The 26859-nt window shown below is 57.9% G+C and overlaps 3 protein-coding genes across 3 annotated transcripts in view; 2 read left to right on the top strand and 1 right to left on the bottom strand.

Moving 5' to 3' along the window:
• The window catches only part of REXO4 (REX4 homolog, 3'-5' exonuclease), a 16955-nt gene extending 7490 nt beyond the window's left edge, over window positions 1-9465 (top strand). Inside the window, exon 8 of the mRNA XM_026514280.4 lies at window positions 449-9465. Within this exon, the coding sequence (XP_026370065.2) occupies window positions 449-580 (132 nt within the window). The 3' untranslated portion in view covers window positions 581-9465. The remainder of the gene's footprint in view (window positions 1-448) is intronic.
• STKLD1 (serine/threonine kinase like domain containing 1) lies at window positions 1723-23048 on the bottom strand. Its single transcript, XM_044389525.2, is given in 21 exon segments — window positions 1723-1812; window positions 1915-1957; window positions 1959-2043; window positions 2360-2500; window positions 3767-3895; window positions 3965-4093; window positions 4766-4894; window positions 5683-5823; window positions 6132-6248; window positions 7620-7703; window positions 9052-9182; window positions 9778-9941; window positions 10425-10543; window positions 11629-11744; window positions 12604-12674; window positions 14727-14828; window positions 16386-16460; window positions 17971-18015; window positions 20680-20766; window positions 22451-22531; window positions 22611-23048. Coding segments are annotated over 21 exon segments (2517 nt in total).
• The window catches only part of SURF4 (surfeit 4), a 13610-nt gene continuing 9638 nt past the window's right edge, over window positions 22888-26859 (top strand). Inside the window, exon 1 of the mRNA XM_026514281.4 lies at window positions 22888-23094. Within this exon, the coding sequence (XP_026370066.1) occupies window positions 23047-23094 (48 nt within the window). The 5' untranslated portion in view covers window positions 22888-23046. The remainder of the gene's footprint in view (window positions 23095-26859) is intronic.

Genomic DNA, 26859 nt, shown 5'->3' with positions numbered 1-26859 from the left:
AAAAGTCCCCCATCTAGATGGAAGGCCTTTTAGGATGATGCCGCCCAGGCTGGCTGGCCTCTGGGCCTTGTGACAGGCTCCAGTGTCGGGGATGAGGAGTGCTGCCGCCAGGCCTCTGGCCCGTGGAACCCAGCCCCCACGTCATGGCCTGGGCCCGCCTTGTGCTCAGAGCCCGCCCTCCCGTCTGTGTGTCCGTGCGTCTGTGTTGCGTCACAAGGCAGCGCGTCTGTCCCTGCTCTTGCTTGGGTTCCTTTCTTCTCTCATAAGTGGGGCACCAGAGTTGCTGAAGCCAGGCCAGGATCGAATCCCTAGACTGCTCCTTTGCTTGGCTTTCTCCTTGGCGGGCTCAGTGTCTGGTGCTCGGGGCTTGGCAGTTGTGGGATTGGGTGGCCCGTGGCCGTGCTTGTTACCTGCTGGGACAGTCACAGTGGTCTTCTGTGCCCCTTAGATTCAGGACGCCCAGGCAGCAATGAGACTCTACATCCTGGTGAAGAAGGAGTGGGAGAGTATGGCCCAGGACAGGTGCCCCACAGCCCCCGCTCCAGACGGTGGCAGCGTCTCCGTCCCTAGGCGGTCGTAACCAAGTACGGGACAGCTCGGATTTCCCTGGCAACTCTGTCGAAATATGTTCCCCATCCTGGTGGCAGGGCGTGGGGGCGTGCTGCTGAGAACTGCTTCCCTCTGATTTTGCCATCTGAGACCTGGTCCCCCTCCCCCCACACAGGGGGGCGGGCAGCTCAGGCAAGAGTGTGTCCTGGGCGGATGTGGAGGGGCACCGGGACCCTCCGCCAGGACGGGGAGTCGGGGCCGCCTATGCCGTGCTGTCACCGCAGCGTGACGGGCAGCTTTGCAGGGGATTTGCCCCATCCCAGGGGTAGGAAGTACCCGGACATCCACTGGGTTTTCAGCACCTTCCCTGGAGGGGGCCCCTCCTTCCTCTGCCTCAGGTCACATAAAGAACTGCGCTGGACTCAGGGCCCGGCCCCGTCTCAGAGTTAGCTGTGGCTGCCTTTGGACTTTGAGAGGTTTTCCGAGGACGCTGTTCCTTCCTCAGCCCCCCACCCCCTCTCCATGTATCCACCCACCAAGTTTAAGGGCGGGGCCCACAGTGTGGCAGTGAGGCTCGGGTTGCCTGAGCTTGGTGACAGCAGTCACTCCTAGAGGCGGGTGCCCCTCCGCATCTAGGACAGACGTGCTGACCCCCCTGCTGTTGGGACGGAGCATCATGTGGGTTTGACCCAGGTGTGAGGATCTTCTGAGAACAGTGGGCAGCCGCGGGTTGCACTCGGTGCATAAAGCCCCAGGCTTTACCAGGCCGCCCGGCCGCTGCACAAGGAGGGCCTGGACTTGCTGAGGATATTTAACATAAATGCCGGTTTTTACTTGAGATGGAGCCTGTGGACGTTACTTTGTTCCCTCGTTTAGAATGGCCCCAAAGGACCGCTGTGTCCAGCTGCCACACTGACTGGGCCAGGGCCGCAGCCGACGTGACACCTGCTCAACCGAGCCCCCAGAGCACCACCGGTCCATCCTGCCCCTAGGACGCTTCCGCGCCAGGCACAGGCCGTGGGCTTCGCCCTGGAGAAGAGTGACATGGACATTCCTCCCCAAGCCTAAGAAACACGCCATTTACCGGGCAGCTCTGGGGTCATACAAGGAAAGAAGGGGCAGGAGAGAAGGCACAGGGAGGTGGGGGGCAGGAGGCAGAGCCGACTGTCGTCCTCAGGGCAGAGCCGACTGTCCTCCCACAGAGCTGGGTGGCGTGGTGGCTTCCAGCCTTAAGAACACCATCTCTGCGTATGAAACCAGTTCCTGGAAAGAGAAGAATCATAAAAACTATACACACAGACTCGAGTGTGTTCTACACAAAACCTCTCGTTCTAGGCCCTGGACCCAGTGCCACTGGGATCTGACTGTAGAAGCAGGTGGGAGGCCTGGTTTGTGGGCCCCCGCTGATACTCACGAGGCTGGAGGTGAAGCGCTCCTTGATCTCCTGGACCAGGGGCTGGATGCCGCTGGACACCAGCTCAGGCAGGATCTCCTCTGTGGGCAGAGCAGAGGGTCCTGAGGTCAGGGCGCGGCCAGCCCGATGCCCCCACAACCCCAGCCGGGGCACTTCTGAGGAGGCCAGCAGGACGAGGCTGGGCCCATCCCCCTCCGGCTCAGCCCGACCCGCACGCTGCCTCGGAGGCTCAGGAACTGGGCATCCCCCACGGTCGGCCGCGCCTGATGCCTAGTGAGCTCTCCTGTCGAACCAACAGGAAGTGGTGATGCGGTTCCTTCCCTTCCCTCTACCAGTTAGAGCTGCGAGTGGGGTGCCTCTGACCCCTGGCGTCTGGGAGGGGCGGGGGATTCTCACTGTAGGAAGCCAGGTGGGCCAGCAGCGCGCAGATGTTCTCCACCACCTCGGGGTCGTCCTTGTACAGCTGGTACGTCTCCTGGATGAGGTCGAGGCCGCTGCCACCCTCCTCGGGCACCACCACCTGCAGGGCCGCCAGCTCTGAGGGGCGGGGGGTGTGCATTCACTCCGGCTGCCAATGCTTTGGTGTCCTCTAGCAAGTGGGGTGATGGTGGTACCAAGTTCTTAGGGTCGTTGAGAGAGTCCCAAGCGCTTAGGGTAGCAAGGACCTCAGCCACTGGCAGAGGCGGCCAGTTTCCTGCCGTCTCGGGGCATCTGAGGTCGGCGTGCCCCCCAGGTGGGACGTGTAAACCCCACCTCCCTCTCCAAGCAGAAGGCTCCTGTCCTCGGGGTGGCCTCAGGCTGTGGGCACGAGAAGTGCTAGAGCGCATCGCAGAGTGCGCCTACAGGGTGGGCGCGGGGGGAGCTCCAGCGCTGCACATGTGCACCCCCAGTTAGGGGTTAGACCCTGACTCTCGAGGGGCTGGGGACCTGTGTAAGTGGTACGCATCAGACCCTTCTGGAGTTTGGGGGATCTGACACTCTGGTGGGATGACTTGAGTGTCCCAGCCAGTAGGTAGGTGGCAAAGCCCGTTCTCTCCCAGATGCTGGCCCTGGGCTTTGACCACCCCCTCTTCCATTGCTGAGCCAGGTCCCTTTGCCCTCAGGACCCCAGCCTCCCCTCCTGTCCCCTAAAGGTGGACAACTGATGCAGACCTGTGTGGGTGGGACCTCAGGCTGGGGGAGAGCCCTGGAGCCCAGGGTGTCTAACTGGGAAGGAAGACCCTGCCAGTGCTCCTTGGAGCCTCCGTCCCAGGAGTGAGGGTGGCCGCACTCCCTTCCTCGGGCCCAGACAACTTCAGGCTGAGAAGCGGACAGAGGCCTGGCCAGCCTTTGGCCCCCAGCCCACCTTGTGCATCTGCCTGGGACACAGAGTTGGCTGAAGAGCCACTCACACCCCAGCTGGCAGCCTTGTCCCATCTGCAGGCCCCAAGTGTCTCCAAGGGATTGTGGTGCCGTGAATCCGTCACGGTGCCAGGCGCTGTGCACTGAGTAACAGTGTTCCTGTTATGGAGGTGGGACCTGGCTCCTGGGCTGATCTGAGAAGCCAAACCTGTTAGGGATACCTGTGCAGACCTAGTATGTGTTTGTGGACAGGGAAAGAGAATCACAGTATAGCATTCAGGGGGAAAAAAAACATGTATGTGAAAAGTCTCCATGGCAACTTCTGGTTGGAGGAACTGTAGACTGTTCTGTTCCTTTCTCGATTCTTTTGCTTGTGTGTTGGGTTTGTGGGCAGCTGGCGGACATGCCGTGCTGAGTTTTGCCCCCACTCCTAGTGGTAGCCCTGTCCACAACCGGGCTCACCGGACACCTTCGCGAGGCTGGCCAGTCCCCGGTAGGCGTTGTTCACCAGCGGGACTCTGTCCTGGCACAGCCGGATGCTTCGCAGGAACAGGGCCGCCACGTCTTCAAACTGGTGCTCCTTTATGCAACCTGCAGAGGGCCTAGTTCAGGCCTCGTGGCCTTGTGGGTGGGGCGCGCTTCCCAGCCCGGGCTGCTCACCCAGCAGGGACAGCAGCCAGAAGACCGCGCAGCCGGCTTCAGCCATCTCCGCGTCCGTGGGGTAGGCGGCCAGCACCTTGGCAATGAGGACGGGGGCTTTCTCCAGAGGGGCCTTGTTCACAATGATAGCTGGAACCAGGATGGGATGGAGGGGACACATAGCCCTTGAGTGCACGCAGCAGTGCACACCCCCTCCCTACCCCCAAGGACAGCAGCCCCAAAGTTGTTGGGGAGAGGTCAGGTAAGGGGAGTTTTTGGAGGGTACGGACTCTGCCCCCAACTGGTCTTGGGGGACTTTGCACTTGGGATGTGGACAGTGCTCTCTGGTTTCCCAGGCTCTCCGGGGCCTGGAGCCCTCTTTCTCTTAGATCGAATGCCCAGATGGCAGGAAGGCCAAGATGGGGCCTGGAGAGGAGACAGCACAGCCTGGGGGCCCTTTTCTGAAGCTAGAGTAAGAGTAGGGTGCCAAGCGACCATCAGAAACCAGGGACTGCCAGGAAATCCCAGGATGTGTGGCAGGTAGAGGGGTTCCCAGGGCAGGAGCCACCAGAGTCTGAGGACCTACCCCGTCAGGACAGGAGGTCCTGCCTCTGCCGGGTGCAGCGCCTCCCCCCTGCCCCTTCCCCCGCTGTTTTTCCTCTGCTTCCAGACTCTCAGAGGAGCCTTTTTGTGTGCTCTGCCCCTGAAGTGTTTAAGGGCCAGACCGTGGAGGCCCTTGAAGGCTGTCAGGTGATGAGGGAGCAGCAAGGGTAGCAGCCCTCCCCACCCCCGGCAGGAGAGTGGGAGGAGGGGCCCCCTCACCGTCCACCATCAGGGCCCAGAGCAGGCTCAGGCCATTGATGCAGATGTCCCTGTTTGTGGAGAAGGTACTCAGGTGCTCCAGGATATGCTCAAACAGCCCAGCCTTCTGCAGCTTCTCTGAGGCCGATTCTGTGGGTGGGCCCCAGAATTAGGGCCACGGATAACGCCTTCCTCCAGGAAGCCTTTCCTGAGCACCGCCTCCCTCCATGGTCCTTGCCCACTACAGGCCCATGGGTCCTGCATTTCTGGGCTTCTACTCTGGGCCAATCATACCCAGTGTGGGGCCCCGAAACAAGAGGACATACTCTGTCCCCTGGGTCACCAGTCCCTGTATTGCCCATCCCATGACTGGGCTGGGACCGGCCTCCTGGGTCCACACAGAGCAGGCCTGAGCCGACACCCAGTTTGCCCGATGGCTCTGATGTACGCCTGTTGTCCTGACGTGCTTATTCACAGCACCCCTGCTCACTCCTAGAAGTGGGATCCAGTCAAGCGGGGTGAGGAGCAGAGTGCAGGCGTCCCTCCCTCGGGAGGGACCAGCTGCCCACGGGGAAGAAGCACACTGACCCAAGGAGGTGGGTGAGGGCAATGTAAGGTGTGTGTGGCCCTTGGTTCTCCACAGCATCCCCAGTCCTGCCGCCCACCGCCTGGCTAGCTGGCGGCCTCAGGAGCACAGGTGCTCCCATGAAGTGGAGGTGAACGAGGCGGAAGATGCCATGTGAAGCCCGCAGTGGCACCTGGCACCCAGTCAGTGCACATTTGTGGAGGGAACAGGTGATGCCCACATGGAAGCTTCCCATCAAGAGACAAAACAGGACAAGCATGCGGAACAGAGCCGGCAAAGGCAGTGCAACTGTGCCATCTCGGGGCGCCCCCCCCCCCCCCCCCGCAGAGCGGGGAGGGCCAGGCGGACCCACCCTGGCTGGAGAGGACGGTGAGCAGGCTGTAGACCATAACCACGAGCTGCTCGGACTCGGGGTGGCTCCACGTGCTGCTTAGCAGGACGGAGATGACGGAGCTGTCGCTCGGCATCTCAGCGGCCGGGTCCTGTGCCAGCGCTGCTCGGGCCAAGGGGAGACACCCGGCGTTACCTCACACACCTGGGGGTCGTGGGCAGGTAGCCTGCAGGGCTTCTCCCTCCCTGGTTGGGGGGGGCGTGCCCCCACTTTGCCTGGAGAAAGCCAAGGTCAGCCTTGTCCTGGAGCAGGTCCCCATCACTGCTGGTTGCATGGTGGGGTGGAGGACGGAAGGGGTAGGCCCTGCCCAGCCCACATGGCCGGTGAGGAAGTGGCCCCAGGCAGCCAGTGCTGGTTTCCAAGGCTCTGCCGGGTCTGGGACAAGGTGCCAGGGTAAGCTCCGCACCCACCTTGACCCAGGCTGCGCAGCAGCAGGGAGCAGGCACACAGCTGTATGTCAAGGATCCTCTCGTGTTGCTTCATGATGGCGATCAACGCCTCTACCAGCTCCATGGGCCAAGGCAGACCTGGCAGGGCCGGGTGGCAGGGGTGAGCCTCGGCCCAGGAGCAGAGGCTGGGAGGGTGTATGGACGAGGGAGCCCGTCGCTGCTAGGAGTCTACAGGGCATCGCGCATGGGCCCCTGGACGGATGAGTAGGCAAGTGAAGAGCGTGCTTAATGAGCACTCGACGTGCGGCTGCCCTGGGCACCTCACTCCCGCAGCTCTCCGAGGTACAGCCTTCCTGTCACTCTCTTACAGGTGAGAAAACAGGGTCGGAGAGACGAAAGCACTTGCTTTGAACCCAGCCTGTCTGACTCTGGAGTCCGTGGCCATAACTGCCCTGAGTGTGGGCGTCTGTCTGCGGTCTCACGGACTTTCCTTCTGCTGCTGCGCGGGGGAGGGGGTGAGAGGCAGTGGCAGGCTGAGGAAGGTCCAGTCCCCACGGTGCCCCTTGCCCACGCCGGAAGAGTGGGGAGCGAGAGCCCTCCATCTCGGGCTCGCAGTGAGGACAGGCAGAACAAGAGCGCTGGCCCCAGGAGGCCCGGCACAGCTAAGCTGCCTCCCAGTGAGTCTGGCTCCCTCCGCTCTCCCCGTGGACTCTTGCTGCCACAGCCTAGCTCCAGAAGGGGTCCAGGGGAAAGAGGAGGAAGAGGGAAAGGCAAGGGGTCAGTGGAACCCAGCTTCTGCCATCTCTGATGCCCCAGCCCCTGGAACAAACCTTCTGTGGAAAGACAGATGGACAGTTGGTCAATGGATGGGTAGACAAATGGACAGATGTGGGGTGGATGGAGGACTGATGGATGGATGAGTGAGTGAGTATAATTTTCAGGCTGGTGAGGCAAGTTGAATGGAGAGATTTTATGAAACACTATTTTGGCAAAATGTGAAAGACGAGAATGCTCCTTGATGGACAGCGTTGGGGAGAGACGCTGTCATGCACTCTTGCTAGGTGGGTAACTGGCAGCATCTGTGACACTGTGAAATATTTATACCCCAAGCACCTAGGAATTTATCCCACACCAGCGCTCACACAGCGTACCAGGGCCCACGCTCTGGGGTATTCAGTGCCGTTTATGCGACTGGACAATTAGCAAGAACCCAGCCATCGATGGAGAGGGTAGAAGAGATGGGACCCTTACTAAGAACCCGTAAGAACCACGTGAGGGCGGGTCGCTCCGCACTGTTGCCATACCGAGCCACCCCATCTCCCCCTTCTGCTGGGCAAAAGGGGTGACACGGGAAGAACTCCAAGCAGGTGGGAAGACAAGCAAGCCCCGGAGGTGTAGGAGAGCCCCTCTAGGAGAGCTCGGAGTGAAGGGCCACAGCCTCCCCCAGAGGCTTGGGCCACAAGGTGAGCCCGGGAGGAGCGGGGGAAGGTGGGCGCGTGGGGGGTCTACCTAGCTGATCCTCAGGCATTCTTAGGAGCCTCTTCATGGCTTTGAGCTGGACTTCAGGTCTGCTGGAGAAGTTCTGCGTGACCTCTGCAGGAGACAGGAGCACATGGGCAGGAGGCTTCGGAGGGCTGGGCGCCTCGCTGTTTACAGATCCACGCGATAGGGCGTGAGGTGGCGCTCTTCTCACCCCCACTTCGCAGGCCTAGCAGCTGGTCCAGAGTCAAACCCAAGCCTGTCTTGGAGCCTCACTTGAGGCTCAAGACAGCCCAAGCTCTCTCTGGAGCCCAGGGCTCTTTCCACTGCTGCTCTGAGCCTCCCTGCAGGGCTCTTTGCCTTTGATTCATAACAAACGACCCCAGTCCCCACAATGAGCGCAGTGTCCAACTGTGCACATTGGAGACCCCTTCCTTATCCCGTGGCCAACTCCGAACCCCTCCTCCACCCGTGTTGGGCCGCCGTGCACCTTGGAGCGGCCCACAAATGGGCCCTGTGGTGCTCCTTACTTTAGATGAGCAAACAGACTCAGAGAGGGAGACTTGCTCAAGGCCGCTGAGCTGGTGGGTGATGGGCTTCCACCCAACCCAGCTGCCTGCCTTCAAAGCCCCAGCCATGAGATGCGGGGAAACAGAAGCTAGGGTCTAGAAAGCGTCCCTTCCCTGGAAGTGGGGGCAGAAGCGGCAGATGGGGGAGGAGTCCCCTGTCACAAGCAGCCAGTGCAGGGGGCCACGGACGGAGAGGAGGGAGTGAGCAGAGCACCCAGAACACAGAGGGATGGGTGGGTGGAGTCAACCTCAACTGTAGGTGGCCTGTAGACCCAATGTTCACCCAAGACCTTGGGGTGGGGGTTGTGCAGTCCCTGTGCTGGGAGCTGCAAGGAGTCCCCCACGAGTGACATGTGGTGGAGACAAGGTGCTATGTGGTGAGCAAGCACTGTGCCAGGTCACTGGCGGCACCCTCAGCGGAGGCCTGCCCGTGTCCCACAGCAGACAGAGCCCCTGCAGGGACGCGCCTGCCCGTCCAGGGCCACCGCCGTGCCCACTCCCGTGGCCGGGCGTGTAGAAACCACACAGAACGGCTGCCGAGTGGAGCAGCTGTGCTGGCATGGGGATCACCGTGTGCCAGGGTGTAAAGCAAACAGCAAGGGCTCCAGGGGTTGTGACAGTGGGGGGGCTGTCCAGCTGTCATGAGGACTGTGTAGCAGGAGGGGAGGGGAAACAGGGGCCAGGCATTTAGATGAACCGTGGTACAGGTGACAGGAGCGAGGGAGGGTACCCTGAGCAATACGGTGCCTGGGGTGGGATGGAGGGGAGAGCCCCGAAGCCTTCCGACCCCCTGGCCACGTGTCAGGAGCACTCCAGGGGAGGACTGCACTGACACCCCCCCCCCCCCAGAGCTGAGACAACAGTTCCCTCCCCCTCTGGGTCCCCACCATCACCTAAAATGCTGGCCACGTTACTTTCCAGGAGCAGGTCGGTGACGAAGGCCGGTACCACCTGCTGGTGCAGGGTCAGTGTGACACTGGAGGACCGGAAGTTGCTGTTCACAAAGGTGATGTGGATCGCATCCCTGGAGAGGGGCCAAGACGGGATGGGCTCTCTGCGGGGTGCCCACCTGCAGGCCGCCAGGCAGCCCCGGACTCCACCCTCCTCCACCCTCCGTTCGGGATTCCATTTGGTCGCACCTCCCCGCCCGTGCCAGCACGCCCAGCTGGCGCCCAGCAGTCCCACCTCCAGGAGGGGCCCGGGCTTGCTCCCGGGTGCGGGGCGCGGGGGCGGCCCCCGTCCTCCATAAAATATGTTGAACAGTCAGATTTTATGACTGTGTTGGTATAAAGGCGAAGAGAACCCAGGCTGGATTCACTGTTGTGTGTTCCTTTCTTCCTTCTCGTTTTAAGATAAACTCCAATTAGAACACGCTGCTGGGCCTCAGGGATCTCCGCACCGGGGGGGGGGGGGGGGGGGGAGTCGGCTTGTCGGCCCCAGGGCTCAGAGGTGCGCCTGCCGCTACTGCAGTTTGGGATGGGCCACACTCCGGAAAGCCCAGTGGGCCACAGAGAAGTCAGCGCGCTTGTGGCATTAAAGTGGCCATGCGCGGAGGACGGCGGAGAGATGGCGAAAGACACAGGGAAAGATCAAACTGCAGCCGCAGCCCCTGGGCTCACCTGACCGTTATGCGCTCCGAGGGGTTGATCTGCAGCATCGAAGGCAGAAGAGAACGGAAGGTCTCCACATCGGGGATCTTCTTCTCCTCCATGGTCTGCAGGACACCTGTCAGGCCGTCCGGGACACTCCGGATGGACTTTCGCAGATGCATGGCTTCTGCTCTCTGAGGGGACGCAGGCAGCACTGCTCCATCGGCCCAACCCCGACCGTGCCCCAGGGCAAGCCGGCAAGAGGGCCAGAGGTGGGAAGACTAGAGACGTGAGCCTGCACAGCCGCCCGGGGTCCCGAGGTGCGATCAGGCCCGCCGGGGTCCGGTTTGCTTGGTGTGCATCCCACCGTGGGCTAACTGGTGCGCCTGAACTCACTTTTCTCATCCATAAGGAGGCAGGGAGGCCCCCATGAGGGTTAGCCATGGGGCGGTTTGAGTATCTCAGTCATCGGCATCACCATGCCGGGGCCCCAAAGGCCAAACATTGAGTGCGGGGTGCCCCAGCAGGCGGGATGGGGGGTTCCACACAGCCCCTTGGAGGCACAGAGTGAGGCAGGAGGGTGCAGGTGGGGAGAATGTGCCCCCTTTGAGCCAAGGTGGGCAGATTTCAGTTTTCTGGGGATGTGGGGGGGGGAGGGGGGGCGGAAGGCAGCTCACATTTATGAAGGAGCAGCTGACCATGTCGAGAATGATGCAGCCCAGGGACCAGATGTCTGATTTCTGGCTGAAGGAGAAGTTGAGAGCTTCGGGGGCCATCCAGGACTTCTGAAAAGGGTCTGTTGGCAGGAGAAGGTGTCAGATGCGTGAGTCCTGTGCTTGCTGGGGGAGCAAGCAGCTCAGAAAGGGAGGGGAGGTAGGGAGGTGCCATCTATGGAGGGAAAGGACGAGGGCGCTGGTCTTCAGCCAGCGAGGCTGCCCACCTGGGCATGTGCCCAACCAGGCTGGCCCCTGTGTGCACACGCATGTCTCTGGGCCCTGTGTGGCTGCAGATGTGGTTCAAAAGAGGCCTGTGCCAAGAAGGCTGGAACTTCCATCCTCTAAACATCTTGCTCTTCTAGAGGTCAGACTGTCGCCTCTAAAGGGCAGAACGCCCGTTGCCCCACCCTAGTTTCTAACCCTGAACCCCAGAGAAGGAGCCTCAATACAGGGTCAACAGTCTGTTAGTTCCTGTGGGACCTCAGCAGCCCCTCCCCCTCTGGACCTTCATTCCTCAGCCAAACAGAAAGGGGTGGACTCCAAGGGGTGGACTGCTGTCTACACCTCTGGCAGCTCTCCCCACTCACCCGTCCATCCACCCGTCCGTCCATCCGTGCATATATCCTCTGTGCACGCAGGACTCTGAAACTCTCAACCGTGCTTACTGTCTCCGTCCCTGACGGCTGGTACCAGCTTGAAGGCCGGCTCCCTCTGCGCCGCTATCTTTTCAAAGGAAGGAGAACCCACCACCCCTTCCTCCCCACGTCTGCCGTCTCCTTGGTGATTTTTAGGACTCAGTAAAGTAATCCAGCTCTCACCAGTGTGTGGCATCCACTAGCCCCCATCTCCTTCTAAGGGCCATTCTTCTGCTTCCATGAAGGTTAACATTTTCTGGGTGTCTTTTGGATCCTGCCTGCGTGCATCCACCCCCCGGCATGGTGGTCCTCCTGCTCAGTTACAACCCAGCCAAGGGGGTCTCTTTGGAGCCCACATAAGCCCACGGGGGTCTGTGGGAACTTCTGAGCAAGGAGAGGTTTGATGTTGCCTTGTTCCAGCTCCGGCTGCTGCCCTCTGGACTCCAGGAGGGACCCCACTTGGGTGAATGGCCCCTCCCCCACTGCTCCCCAGCCACTCCTGTCCCACAGCCCGGGAGGACCCTGGCCACCTTCCTCTGCACGGATGTTCCACTTGGCTTTGTCTGTCATCAGTGCGTGGGAGCTCAGGTCCTGTAATTTGCAGTGGTTGCTGCTGACAAGGGCTATGTTGGAGGGCTTGAGATTCCTGAAACCAAGAGGCAGGACCTTCCTCCGGGGGCCTGCCCACCTTTCCACCCACCACCTGCAGGCCATGCAACCCTCCCGGGGTGGGGGCCGGTGCACCCTGAACCTCATGCCCTGCTCCCCGCCCCACCCAGTTCTGCCCTTCTCTCAACAAACGTCCCCTTTGCAGCCCAGTTTTTAAATAGTGTTTCCTACAGAAATAAAATACACTCAGTTATTTTAAATTGCAAAACAACAAGCCAACTACAAGTAGGAAAACACCCAATCCTTCTGCCGTTTCTCTGCCAACATCTGCTCACCTCCCTCCAGATCTCAGCTATGCATTTGTTTGGGGGGCTGTTTTCAACCATTCTGTAATGTTCAGTGACATTAACACTAAATATTTCATGGGCATTTTCTTTGTCCATAGGATCCACATGGTTCTTCTCTCCTCTAGATCCGATACTGATCCAATCTGCAGCCGTTCCCAGCCCGTGCAGACCGTGGATGCCATGGCCCTGCCGCTGGTGGGTCTAAAGCTCAGCCCCGGGGAGCGCTGCAGCCCCGCCACCCGACCAGAGGCCACGGCGCACGGCCTAATCGCTTCCTTCCTAGCGCTGTTATCGGGCTGCTCGCCCTGCACTTTAGAACCAACCTGCCCCGGTCAGCGTCCACTCATGAAGCTGGGTGAATCACTGCAGGTGACGTGGAGGGGACAGCATTCTCTGTAAGCCCGGGAGGGGCTCTGGAAAGGTGCCCGCGCTTATCCTGGTGGCGCTGACCCCGGCCACACCTCTCTCCCCCGATCCTGCCCAGGGGTACGGGCGCCCGAGGGGACTCTGCGCCCTTTCTCCTGAAGCAGCCTGGCCATTCGCAGTCACCTGTGGATGATGTCCAGTTGGTGCAGGTACTCCAGCGCGTCCAACACCTGGCCCAGCATGTTCTGCATCCACTGGGGAAAGAGCGAGAGATGCCACGATTGGAGGGGGTCTCCCGGCAGCTGGCTGAGGCAGGTCGGTGACCCCTCGAAGCAGCCAGCGGGATCATGGATTGTTCTCTCCTTGCTTCTTCAGATGGACCCAAAGCTAAAGAAAAGCTCAGAGCCAGTGCAAGAGATTTCTGCCTCAGGTCCCTTTCAGGCTAAAGTGCGCGGGGCTCTTCAGACAGGACAGGCATGTCAGCCAGGGCAACGCCCTCGTTTACAGACCCCACACTCCTGTCCCCACACCGGAGATACTCCAACCTGGGCCCCACCCCTTGTGGGTATCAGAGATATGGAAGCCTTTATTGCCTACTTGGGGCTTGCCTCTGTATGTCATTAGAAGGAAAGACCTCTGACAAAGAACGTTCTGGAAACGCTGTGTGTCAGAAACAAGATCCAGCTGGTTTCCAGGGCAGCGATTTTCAAACCAGGCTCCTGGGAACCCTAGATTCTACCCAGGGGTGTCAGAGAGGGGCTGAGTGAACAGGACCCCGGGCTTCTTCCCACTCCACCTTCCACCCGTCCTCCCACGCCCCTTGATTAGAGTAGCTTTGCCTTCCTTGCTGGGTTTCTGAGCACATGTTGTACTTGAAAGGGTTCCACCACTAACAGAAAGTTTGAAACCCACTCCAGAGCCTACCCCTGAGGTCCACATTGGAAGAGGAGCTACGTGCCCCTCAGAAGCCCTCAAGGGCAAGATGGTGCCCAGAGGCCCCCCGAGCAGAGGGGTGCTCAGAGCAAAAGCAGGCAGAATTTACTTGGGGTGGATCATAGCCCTAATGTGAAAGCGAAAACGACCTAGCTCAAAAGATAACGGGAAAATATCTTCATGACCTTGGGGCAGGCTGGGCTCTCACACAGGCTCAAAGGCACTAACAGTAAGAGAGGCATTGATAAACTGTCTTCGTTGCAATTAAGAACTTCTGGGGGCACCTGGGTGGCTCCGTCAGTGAAGCGTCTGCCTCTGGCTGAGGTCATGATCCCGGGTCCTAGGATTGAGCCCCGCGTCAGGCTCCCTGCTCAACCCCCCCCCCACTTGTGCACCCGTGTGGTCTCTCTCTCTCTCTCTCAAATAAATAAAATCTTAAAAATAAGAAGAACTTCTGTTCATCAAAAGACACGGTTAAGGAAGTGAACTGGCAAACCACCGACTGGGAGAAGACAGTCTGGATGCCCATATCCACAATATGTAAAGAACATCTACAGATCAATAAGAAAAGACAAACCACCCCAATGTTTAAGTGGACAAAAGACTTGAACAGGCACAAAATCCAAATGGCTGAAAAGCACTCCCTGTGATTACTCATAATAACTCAAGTTAAAATGCAATTTTTAATTAAAATAAAAAGACCGAAGTGTTGGCCAAGAAGTAGGAACTAGAAGGCTTACACCTTGTGCTGGGAGTAACTCCAAGTCACCCAGACCATCCTGGACGCTGGGATATCTACTGAAGCTGCTCTACAGTCCAACAACCGCACGCCCAGGGGTTCGTCCAGAAAAGGTGAGCGTTGAGGTCCGCCAGTAAGCACACCCAGCAGTGTTCATGGCAACAGCCCCAAACTGGAAGCCTCCTGCAGGCTCACAGCGCTAGGCTATGCACAGACCAATGGGGCCACACGATGGGGTGGCACTGAGCCATGAGGGGACGATCTCCTGACACACTCACATAAGAGACCAGACACAAAAGGCGACATGCTGCGTGAGGCCATTACTGGGGACTTTGGGACAGGCAGGAGGATCTCTGGAGACAGAAGTCCTACCGTGGGCATGGCCAGGGACTTCTGGAGCTCCGGGCATGTCTCTGTCTGGGGGAGGTTATGTGGGTGTCTGCCTGTATACAAAGCACCGGGCTGTGCTCTTAAGACTTGTGCACATTACGCCCTGCAAACACTTTCACACGTAAATGGAAGAAAAAATCAGGCCAGACTCCAGTAATCTCTGCCCTCCCCTCTGCCCCGTTGCCCCCTGATTGAGTCTGTGACATCACAAGGCCCAGGTGGTCCCCAGGCCTGGTGTCCTTACTTCAGAGTCAATGACTGTCCTTGTCTCCCTCTTCTTCTCAATGACCTTCTGGAAGCTTTCATCGTTGTAGTCCATCACCAGGCAGAGGAACAGAGAGGAGATCTGATGGGGACATGAGGCCTTAGCCAGATGCCATGGTCCTGGTCCCCAGATGCCCAGGCCTGGGCGCATCTGTGAAGTTCCCTGCCCCAGGGCCTCCCTCCACTGGGCCACCATCTGCAGTGGCTGTGGGAGCATTGCCAGCGGTGGGGTATGAGCCCCTCACCAGCAGCTCCTGCTCACGCCTCCAGCCTCATCTACCCTCTCCTCCCCGCTCCGCCCCGGTTCCATCTACACGAAGCCCCTCGGACTTTTCTGAAAGTGGCCCAGGCCTTCTGGCCACGGCACACACAGAACCCTGTGCCCGGGACCCCGCCTCTTCCCAGGGTAACTATTTATTCTTTAGGGCTTAGCTTCGGTCCATTTCCTCCCTCAGAGAAGCCTGCCCGGAATGGGATTCCAGCAGACCGGGTCAGGGGCCTCGGCTCAGAGCTCTCACGGGACCCTGTTTTTCCTTCCACAGGGAAATGTCCTCTTGGCTTTTCTGTGTCTCCTTGAGATTGTTACAGGGTGCTCAGAAAATACTCATCACACAGTGATGGCCCCTCCCTAAGGCTTTTCTCAGGGCCCAGCTGGAGAGGGGGACATGTAGGAAGGGACCCTCCACTCCTGCTCAAACCCTTGGTTGTCTGCCCCAGACGAGGGCCCTAATGTGGAGGTCCAGTTACAGTCTGACACTAGCCAGGAAGCCTTGCAGCCTCCCTTCACTTCTGGGCCCCCCGCCCCACCCCTGCTAGACCTCCCCCTCAGTCCCATTTGGAATAATTTGCAAGATTCTGGAGCCCTGTAAAGACAAGAAGTCCTATAGCCTACGGGCTGAAGTATAGGGCTTGGGGCCTTACAAGACCCTGATTTGAATCCCACTTAGCTGTGTTTTTTGTTTGTTTGTTTGTTTTGGGTTTTTCTCCCCACTCGGCTGTTACTAGCTGTGTGGTCTTGGAGAGCTCCTTAACCTCTCTGAGCCCCAGGGGAATGAGGATGGTACTTCCAACCCTGCAGATCTCCCCAGGTCTGAACATGACCACGAACCTAGTTAGTAAACTGCAGGAGCCACACAAGTCAAAGGTCGAGAGACCCAGGACAATTTGATGCTAAATATGGGGGGAGAGCAGGGACCGGCTTCCTATAACACCTGCTCCTTCCATGGAAGTCAAAAGCTCCACCTTCAGAGGGCAGACTCACGGAGCCTTTGGCTGCAGGACGAGCTCAGGAGCTGAATGCACAGGGCACTGGAGTCAGGGCTACCCGGCCTCGCCTCCTGGCTGGGCCACGGACTGGGTAGGCACCCAGGACGAACTTGTTTCTCTTAGCCTCTATTTCTTCTTTAAAGTCATCTAGCACCCCCCCCTACGCTGAGACTCTCGGGGGCTCAGAGGAGATGATGCCCGGAGAGCCCCCGGCAGGGCCCCCAGGAAGTGCTGAGACACGGGCAGCCAAATTCAGAGTCACCACCATTACGGCTCGGGGGTTATAATGGCGTCGGGGTGCCCTGTGCTCAGCTCGCTTGCTCCTGGCGCCACTGCCTGGCCGCTGAGCCTGAAGGTGTCCCCTCCGACCCACCTCACTCTTCCAGATGATGAAGAGCTCCCGGTATATGGAGACGTGGGCGTGCTGGAGCTTCAGCAGCGGCGTCAGCTGCGGGGACACGGGCAGAGGAAGCGGAGACGTTCCAGAGACGCTGCTTCTCAGCTAGTGCTTCTGTGTTGCGTGTCCCAACCCAGGCACAAGCTCCAGCTCTGCAGAGGCCTGGGGAGGGGGCGCGGGGAGGGGGTGCAGCCTGGTGCTTTGGAGCCAGATGGGCTGGTGTGGGTCCCGTCTCTCCATCACGTGCGGAGAGCCTCAAGCCTCATTTGAAAACGGCAGTAACAGTGGTATCTGCCTCACGGGGGAGTCAAGAGGGCCAGCGTGAGCTGGTGCAGGCAAAGTGCCTAATGCCGAGGACAGAAAGCGCAGTCGGGGGCAGCTGGAGAAGGTGGTGTGGCCCAAGGGAAGTGGGACACTGTTGTATTTGCACCCAGTTTGCCTCCTGGGTGGCACGCACTCGAGGCCCCAGGGCCCTGCTCCCTGCTGAAGGTGCTTGGAGGACCCACACAGTCGGGCTGCAGCCGTGGCTGCCGCGGCCACCAGGAGTCAGGGGGACAGCCGCTGGTGGTGGCAGGCTGGCTGCGAGAGCAGGTCCCCTAGTGGGCTGGGGACGGGAACAGGGATGTGCACAGCTGTGGTGGTGTGGGGGCTGTGGGAGGGTCTCCCACAGTCTCTCTACTTTGTCGGGATGTGGTCGGGGTCCTTCGCTGCACAGTAGTCACACTGTGGACCGGACAGCTGTTTGCTGGCCAAGCTCAGGAGCCGGGGATTCCGGAAAGAAGGCAAACAAGTAACTGTTAACTAGGAGGGATACGTTTGCTTCATGGGAGATTCAAGAGAAACAAAGAAAAACTGCTCAAAGCCTTTGTCCAGCAAATCCAAGTGCATGTGGCTGTCATTGCTGTTGTTCTCTACCAGGATGTTCTTTTTTTTTTTTTTTAAGATTTTATTTATTTATTTGACAGAGAGAGAGACAGCCAGCGAGAGAGGGAACACAAGCAGGGAGAGTGGGAGAGGAAGAAGCACGCTCCCAGCGGAGGAGCCTGACGTGGGGCTCGATCACAGAACGCCGGGATCACGCCCTGAGCTGAAGGCAGATGCTTAACGACTGCGCCACCGAGGCGCCCCTGTACCAGGATGTTCTCGTTGGTTCTGACCGGCCGATTGAAGGAATGTGAAAGAATGTACATTTTCTTTGTTAAGATGATTCTGTAGTTCCCACATTTTCTACTGTAACTAATATTTTTATAATTGTAGGAACAACATTTTAAAAGATGGTTCTTGGTCGATTAGCCTAGGGCCCTGGCCAACACTGAAACTTTATCTTCTCTGAGAACATATATTCTAAGTTGTCTGCACCTGGATTTAGAAATGAATGTTTTGGATGCAGACTCCCTTCATGACCTGGGGGTTTCTGGCTTCATAGCATGGGGAAAGAACTGGTTCTGACCCTCCATGCCTTCACTGAGGCTCCCATCCAGTCATTCTACAGGAGAGGACAGAACAGTCTCTGTGTGTTCTGCAAAATGTCCTGTAGAGAGGGAACCACCCAGAGAATTACCTCCTCCAGAGCCTCGTTGGCCTGATGCTCATCAATACATTCCACCTGTAGGGGTACAAGAGCACTAACTCAGTAAACATGTAGTCAGACCAGCACCACCACCATCATCATCATCATCACCACCATCATCATCATCAACATCACCATCATCATCATCACCACCACCATCATCATCATCAACATCACCATCATCATCATCACCATCATCATCACCATCATCATCACTAGCATCATCATCACCACCATCATCATCACCACCATCATCACCACCACCATCATCATCATCAACATCACCATCATCATCATCACCATCATCATCATCACCACCACCATCATCATCACCACCACCATCACCGCCATCACCACCATCACCGCCATCACCACCATCACCATCACCACCATCACTACCATCATCACCACACCACTATCACCATCATCATCATCATCACCATTGCCAGCATCACCATTTCATCATCATCATAATCACCACCACCATCATTATCATAACCATCACCACCATCACCACCACCACTACCATCATCACCATCACCACTATCACCATCACCACCGTTGCCAGCATTACTATCTCATCACCATCACAATCATCACCACCACCATCATCATCACCATCACCACCATCATCACCATCATCACTACCATCACCATCACCACCATCATCATCACCACCACCATCGTCATCCACATCACCATCTCATCACCGTCACCATCATCATTATTCACAGGTGTGCCAGGCTTCTACCACACGGCACCAGACGAGGCCTGGAGATATTCCCAAGTCAGGGATCCAAAAATGCTCTGATGAATGAGAATATCTTTGTTCCTGTTGCAAGGATAAATTTGGGTAGCATAATATAAACTCTGACCAATCATTAGAAGATCCATCTCAGACCATCTTGAAAGCAGGGAAGAAAATAATGTGTTGCCCTTAAAGCCAAACAGCTCTGCTCTGGTCAGCAAAGTATCAACCTCACTACTTCAGTCCTTATCCAAGTTGGAAAGACTGTCGCTGTCACTGAAGGTGGGGCAGTGGGGGAATGCATGGAGAGGGAAAGGGTGATTGGTGGGAAGGGCAGCATCAAGCTTCAAGTCTCTGACATACTTGGTGGCAAAGACAGCAGGCGCATACTATCACCGCATCTAATACCAGACCCTCGCCCAGAGCTTCTGCTCTTAAGACCTCCAAATGACAACCTCTTGTGACTGGGGGTGATCACAGATGAAAATGCAGAGGCAGTGGCTTATTCCCAGGTCCTTACAGACCCCAGATACAGCAGCAGAGAGAGTCTGTCTGTCTTCCCTTCCTCCTGTGCCAGGACTCATGCTTATAGGTGAATTGGGCCAAAACATACGGAAAGCCTTCAACATGTCACATCTTTTGACCTAGAAGCCCCGCCCCTAGGAATTTATCCCAAGGATATCACGGATCCTCAAAAAAATTGCTTATCAGAGTTGTTTATACAGAGTGAAAAATCAAGAACAGGCTAAGTGCTTATCGTACACGAGGGGATGGTTGGGTCAGTTACAGCACATGGAGCCGATGGGGTCACGCGGCCACCACAGCCACGAGAGGAGGAAGTTGTGTCGGTGGCATGAAATGGTGTTTGTAACACATTCAGTGCGAAAAGGTAGTTATCAATCTCTGTGGCATTCTTGTCAAAACAAAGTTTATACATGCTTAGGGAAAAGACTAGAAGGAGACACAAATCCCCACCTGCACCCCACCTCCATTTTTTAAAAAGAAAGAATGACTGGCTTTTTAAAAAGCTCCTTGATTGCCCAGAAGGCAGTGGGCTCCTGCCCCGCTGGCCCGTGATGAGACAATGGGGCCAGCCGCCCCGCCGGCCTGCAGGGGAACAGGAGGAAGGTAAGGACTCTAGGCTCAGCTTCCTCAGGTAGAGGCTGGAGGCCTGGCTGAGCAGAGGTGGCCCCAGCAGCTGATGGCAACGAGGCTCCTCCATGTGCACCGTCAAACCCAATCCCATGGTCTCCCAGCCACCACCATGCGCCACGAGGGGGTGCCAGGGACTCTATTTTAAGGCAGCTCTCTTCTCCTACACGCTGTGTTCAACTGGACCATCCTGACTTAGACACACAAAGCGCTCTCCCCCTGCAGGTCCGTACCCCACCCTGCCATGCCAGCCCTGGGGAAGAGGTGGTGGAAGGGCCCAGGGCCCAAAGTCCTGCCCTTAACCTTGTGTGACCTTGGGTAAGTCCCTGCCCGCCCCTCCCCCACCCCAGTCTTCGCTCTCCTTTGGTAAAAAGGTGGCCCCGGTGAGGTGAGCCTGAATTCAAATGCTCTTGGGAGCTGTCCAACGTTGGCTAGCCTGCAGCCTTGCCAAGCCTCCCTGCCCTTGGCTGTAGAGTGGGGGCCACGGTTCCTGCTTTGCAGGGTTGGCGGGAGAGTGAATGAGATGAGCCCGGCAGGAAGCGCGTGCTGAATAAACGGTAGGTGTGGCTGCCGTGGTTGTTGAAGTAAAAACGAACACCTTCCTACTCCAGCCAGGCGAGAGAGCCAGGTGTGCAGGGAAGCCCGAGGAGCCTCAGGCCACCCCATGTCTACTCTCGACTGGATCTGCCTCTGTGACTGCCGCTAGAGAGGAACCGCTGCCACATCGGGAAGCCCTTCTCCGACACGGGGATGCCGAGCGGATGTCTGGGGGAACCACCCACACGGGAGCCCCCTCTTACCTGCTTTATCACGTGCTTGACTTTGTTTTCTGTTTCCTCCACCACCAGGTTCACCCCCAAGGCCCCAGGACTCATCTGGCCCAAAATCTACCAGCAAGAGAAAGAGAAGCTTTCAGGAAATGCACGTGACTTTGCACTTTTCAAAGTATGCTCAGCCCCATCGCCTCTCCTGCCGCAACTTCTCCTGCAGGATGGAAGAGTGAGTGTCTCCACCACGTTTTGCAGAGAAGGAAATGCCCAGAACGCTGAGGAACCTGAGCCTATCTCTCTGGGGCCAATTCTGGAGCTCTTTCCATCACCCTATACCGCTTCTCCAACGTGCAGCAGGGACCCGTGGGCATCCAAGAGCTGGCACCCCCCTGGAGCAGAGCTTTATTCACTGTCTCTAGCCACTTATTATCCCAGCTTCCAACACCCACCTCCGAACTGAGCATCCAAACCAAAAAACTAACTGGCCCCTAATTGGTGCATAGTCACAGCCACGTGTGGCCTGGCCCTGTGCCAAGCACTCTACAGCCACCACCTGTGAGCAGCACTATTGCTATCTCCATGTTCACACCGGACGAAACTGAGGCACACGGCTCAAGGTCCTTGTGTCTGAGGCTAGAGTGCTAATAAGCGAGCTGGCCTGGATGGGACTAGAACTTTGGGGTCTGACTTCGCAGCCTGTGGTTTGAAGCAAACCTGCAGAGACAGGGTTCTCATGTCAGAACTCTGTGCAGGGAGGCCAAGGGCCACGGGGTGGGGCGGATGCTGGGATTACATCTGTTAGAGGATGGAAAAGGCCTGGCAAGGCACAGAGGAGTGGATGCAGGAGATGGAATCCTGAGTCTAGGGACTCTCAGAGTCCAGGCAAGTCTTAGATTCTGTAATCCAGCCCCTGTGGGTGGCCTGAATCCTGCTTTGGGAATCTGGGGACAACATCCGGAGCAGCTTATGCCAGTCTAAGAATGCACATGCCTAGGCCCTCTTCAGTGGCCGGTTAAACAGTAAAACACACTCATATCTCAGATGGAGTCTATTGTTTTTTCCTGAAAAAGTAACGTTGCCTTTAAAATTCTCTGGCCCCCAGAAACTCATCTCCTTTACCACTGGCTGACTCCCCAGTTGTCCTCCCACACAAACAGAGTTCTCTCAAAGTGAGAAAAATCTAACTTACAAATTGTTTTCCAATTAATGACATCTTTACAAAGACTGAATCTAACATTTAACAAAGTTGACATATTATGTATAGAAGCAGTTAATTAAACATTCATTCATTTTTATTTTGCAGATTTCCTTTTGTTTTGTGATTTTTTCATGTCTTACACATTTTCACAAGCTCTGGAAAAGGCCCAAGTCCTCCTACCTGGGACTAGTGATGGCCTGTATTAGGAGTTTGGGGGACTCCTGATTCTGAATTTTGGACGCTTTAGGGTGTCCTGTCTTCATGGGCCCAAGGAGAGGTGGAGGAGGGAGAGGTGGAGCTCTCTTCCATCAAGTATTCAGACAGTCCTTCATTTCATCCATCCTTTTAGAGAGGGGGGTAAACTGAGGCCCGGAGAGGCAAAGGACACCCGGAGGTCACCTATGGAAGTGCCAGAGGTCACCCTACGCCCTGGAGGCAGACCCTGGCCTGGGGTGGCACCTGGCCATTGGCCATCTCTCCGGGGGCTGTGACCGGTAAACCAGTAGGCGGTTGGGGAGATGGCAGGAGGTCCAGGTCCCTGGCTCGCCCCAAACCGGCGGGTTCTCGTCACCCCTGCCTCCCCACCAGGGAACAACTTGGCACCTGGTACTTCTCCATAGTGTCTCCAGGGGAGACTCCCAGTCTCCTCTCCCTCGGCAGGGGCAGGGCGCTAGGGGTGCGCCCCTAGCCCTAGCCCGCGCGCTGGTCCTCGACTGAGCATGCTCAGTAGAGGCGACCTCCGGGCGAGCACCCCATCCCCCACCCCGGGGGCGACCGTCAGCCCCAGGTGTGTCCGCCGGGGCTCCCGCACGCGCCTCCAGCGGGATGGCCCTCCTGGCCCGGTGGCCTCAAAGCGCGCCACGGGCGGGGCCTGAGGGTGGTGGGCGGGGCCTGAGAGCGCGGCGGGCGGGGCCGGGCGGGGCCGGGCGGGGCGGGCGAGGCTGGAGCGCGGCGGGCGGAGCCTCGAGCGCGGCGGGCGGAGCGGCTGCGGGCGGCGCGCGGCCCCTTTAAGGCGCGGCCGGGGCGGGCCCGGCGGCGCGGCCCCTTTAAGGCTTGGCCTACGTGGCAGCCGCTGGAGCCGCGGACGAGGAGCTAGGCCGGCCGCCGGGCACTTCCTGTGGAGGCCGCAGCGGGCGCGGGCGCCGACGGGCCGAGCGCCGAGCGAGCGAGCTGAGCGAGCCGAGCCTCCCGCCGCCGCCATGGGCCAGAACGACCTGATGGGCACGGCCGAGGACTTCGCCGACCAGGTGCGGCCTGCAGCCCGGCCGGGCCTCCCGCCCCGGCCCCCGTCCGGAGCCCCTCTCCCGCGGGGCCCCCCGACCCCGGCTCCCCGCCCTCCCCCCCTCCCCGGGCCCCGAGCCCTCAGCCGCCCCCACAGCCGGCCCCAGACCCCGGAGGGCTGCCCCGAGGTCTAGGCCGTGTCCCCACTCCCCGCCCCCCCCCCCGCCCCAGCCAGAGGATCGCGCCCCCTCCCCCAACCAGGGCATTCCCTCCTGGGCTCGTCGCACTTCCCGGCCCGGGGCTCCCCCAGACCGGCCTCCGGGCCCGGCCTGCCCTTGTCACCGCCTCCCCACCAGGGCTCTGGGTGTGTTCTCGGGCCCATGCTTCGGCACCCAGGTGGGTGAGTCGTGCCCCCCGAACCTGGTCTGGGCGCTCCCAGGAGAGGGGTGTTGAGGGGCTGCCTCGTCCCCTCCTGAGAAAGGATCCCGGGGCCTGGGGTCCTGGGGGGCGCCGCTGGTTTGGGCCAAGTCTGGCAACCGGGGAGCGTCCTCTCCCTTTTGAACTGTCGGGGTGGTCCCTGCACGCTTCTCCTTTCACTGGCACTCTCAGGGGGCGGGGTGGGGAGCTCTGATCCTGAACAGGGGTTGGTCAGCCTGGAGGCCTGGGGGTCCTCCCAGAGGAAAGGGGGCGCCCTGGTATGTACCCCAGCTACAGAAAGCCACAGCACTTTTTTCTTTGCTCTTCCCCAGATGTGTTGGACTCATGGGGTCCCTCTGACCCTCCCAGCATTTTCCCTCCCTGTTTGGACTCTGCCCTGGGACTGAATTGAATGGGTATCTATCTGTACACAAACCTGGGAGGAGGGGAAACCTATCTTCCTGGGGTTGTTTTTTTTCCCCTTCCAGAGTGTACAGGTGGCATTCTGAGCAACAGGGAGGCTGAAGCAGGCATTTGACTCAAACCGGATGGGCAGAATCAGACCCTAGAAAGGGGAGAGGACGGAGCTTCCACCCTTTCTTGATTAAGCTTTTGATTATTTAGAGTCCTTTTTCCTTGTGAAAGTATCCTGTTATGTTTGCGGGTTAGCAGCCTTATCCCTGCAAGGCAAACCCGGGTCAGGCCCAATTGCCATTTCGTTCCTTAGTTCACTTAACGTGCTTGTGGTTTTGCCAGAGTTAACAGTAGTGAGGTTAAGTTTTTAATTTTTATGGAGGTAGTATTGAGTAATCAAACTCTGAAGCTTAGGTTTATTGGAAGGCTTGTATGCGTTTGTGTGATTTTAAGAAAGATAAATGAGTGTTTTCTGATCAGGTACGGGTGAGCAAGATTTTCCACTGTTCCCCTCGAGGGGTGAATCTTCCTAGTGTGGTCTGCTCATTGGACTCTCATTCCACCACTTTCCTGTGAGCTGGTATTTTAAAACCAGTTTGGGGGCGAAGAAGTGTATCAACGTGAAGAAATAGTTTTTCCTGAGGTTACGGTTCTGTGTTTACAGACACAGTTTAAAAATTGTATCCTTCACAAAAACGGTTCATACCGAGAGCTCTCAAGGACCAAGTAGGCCTTCCTTCCCTGTCAGTTTTCATTGACATGGTTTTAGTGACCCGATTTCAGTAGCAGCTCCCGAAGAAGATGGCTCCTTTCAGCCGAGGGGACTGTGAGAGCTCTGTACGCTCACTCTTCAGTCCGGAGAACCCTGATTTTGCAAGTGGATTTCATAACCAAATCTAGCTAAAATGTCTCTAACCCAGCTACTGCCAACGATCAAACGATAAACTTTCCCACAGGAAAAAAACAAAAACAAAACAAAAAAAAACCACGGACTTCAAAATCTTTTTATGTAATGTTTTCTTTTTCTCCATGCATTTTGTTTTAAATGAAAGAAGCAGAATCTTGGAACCGGAAAGGCCTTTGAGGGGGACGCAGGGCCTGCTTGCACCAAGTTACTGCTGGGAATGAAGGCAGGGCCTGCTGGGGCTTCTAGACTGGCCTGGGGCCTAGCCCTGGGGGCAAACCTAGACTCCAACTCGCCTCGAGGCTGGTGCCACATAGGACAGGCTTCTGAGGCCTGGTGTTCTTCTGGCACAAAAGGAGGGAAAAGGACCGTCCTTGTTAAAGGGCACGCTGCGTCAAACCCAGCACCCAGCGTGGCCCGGCGCTGTGTCTGTCAGGCAGTGAGGGCTCCCGCTGTTGGCTTATCAGTGCCAGGGCCCACCTGGGTGGTGGCAGCAGATGTCCAAAGACACCTCCATGCCCCCTTGTGGGTGATTGGGGGGGGCAGTGGCCCTCGTGCTCTTCAAAACCAGTCGGGAGCCTCTTCTCCCACAGGCCGGCTCGACGCAGGAGGATGTGGGCAGATCAGAGCGCAGAGCCAAAGTGACGGCTTCCCGTGGACAAAATCTGGCCAAGCTGCGGCGGCGTTTTTGTTTTTAACACTTATCCACATAATATTAAACCAAAGCTGCCAGTGATAAAGGTGCTGGGAGTCCAGGCTTTTAAAATGAAAATGATTTCGTTTGAAAGCAATGGGGAAATGTCAAAGTCCCTGAGCAGGTAACATGACATACCCATTTTTTTCAAACCCTGTCTTGAGGAAACAAAAGCAAAAATCAAGTGAGGATTTGGCCAGAAGGTCTGGGTTGCTGAGAGGGAACCTAGAAAGGCCTGTGTTTCCCCCAGTCATTACGACGGGAATCCTGAGATGCTAACTCTGGGCCAGGTCCTCCATTCTTGGTGCTGTGTTACCCCCGGGAGCGTGTGAGGCTGGCCATAGTGTCTCCGTCTTCAGCTGCAGGGAGGGTTGTCGTTCGTGGCACGCGGTGGCGGGGGCTGAAGTTAGGAGTCGGAAGGCGGGGCTCCTTGCCTCTTGGCTGTCCCGCACCCTTTCCTTCGGGCCTGCAGGGGTGAGAGCACAGGGTCAGCTGTCGGGTTGGTTCTGGCTGGCAGGCTCGTGCGGAGCTGCATCCCGGGCGTCAGGCTCCTTGCCCTGGGCGGCCAGGGACAGTGTCCTGCTCCCAGGAAGCCAGGCGCTAGAGAAAATGCTGAGCGTGCCCTATGTAGAAGCTGGGCATTCGGAAGCCATCTGAGATCAGGTTGGAAGGAGCCAGAGACCAATGAACCAGCGATCCAAAATTATGTCTGTGTCTTGCAGCTGGCGCTCGCGGCCATTCAGCAAAATGCAACCCGCGAGCACATCTACACCGTAAACAGGAGTATTAGCACCTAATGGGTTCGGCCTGACAGCTTATTGCCAAGGTGACAGGGAAGCTGAATGGGGCCTTGCTCTCCAGTGGGGCCTTTGGTGTTTACCTGTCTTTGGCATGACAGAGCCACTCCTGGGAGCTCTGACCCCCAGGAGCCCCCCTTGGCCTCTGGTCAAGCGTTGGGTAGCTAGGATGGGCCCGACAGAACCGTGCTGGGGCGTACGCAGGGCACAGGTGTTACCGCTCTGGGTTAACTGTGGATGGCCGATGGGTGTGAGTAGGGCTCTGGGGACAGTGATGGGTTCTGAGCACCGTTTTCCTCTTGTTCCTGTGCTCTGTGCCCCCCTCCCTCCCGGGGCTTCCTGCCTTGCGCCATCAGGAGTGAGGGGAGAGGGCAGGGTGGGCTCATTCTTCCCTGCTTGCCCGTCTTAGGAGGTTAAGAAAAGCCACCCTACTTCTTCTGGGGAGCGGGGTGGAGACATGGGGGGACTGTGGTTAGCGAGTCTTCTCCTGGAAAGTGAGGCGCAGCTCAGTTCTCTTCCATGTGACCTGTTGCCGCTCTCCTATGGTTAGGCTCTTGGTCACATG

Source organism: Ursus arctos, unplaced genomic scaffold (genome assembly GCF_023065955.2).
Source record: "Ursus arctos isolate Adak ecotype North America unplaced genomic scaffold, UrsArc2.0 scaffold_18, whole genome shotgun sequence".
In the NCBI taxonomy this organism is placed as follows: Eukaryota; Metazoa; Chordata; class Mammalia; order Carnivora; family Ursidae; genus Ursus; species Ursus arctos.
The sequence above is the reverse complement of the archived record's forward strand: the minus strand, read 5'-3'. Positions and strand labels throughout refer to the sequence as shown.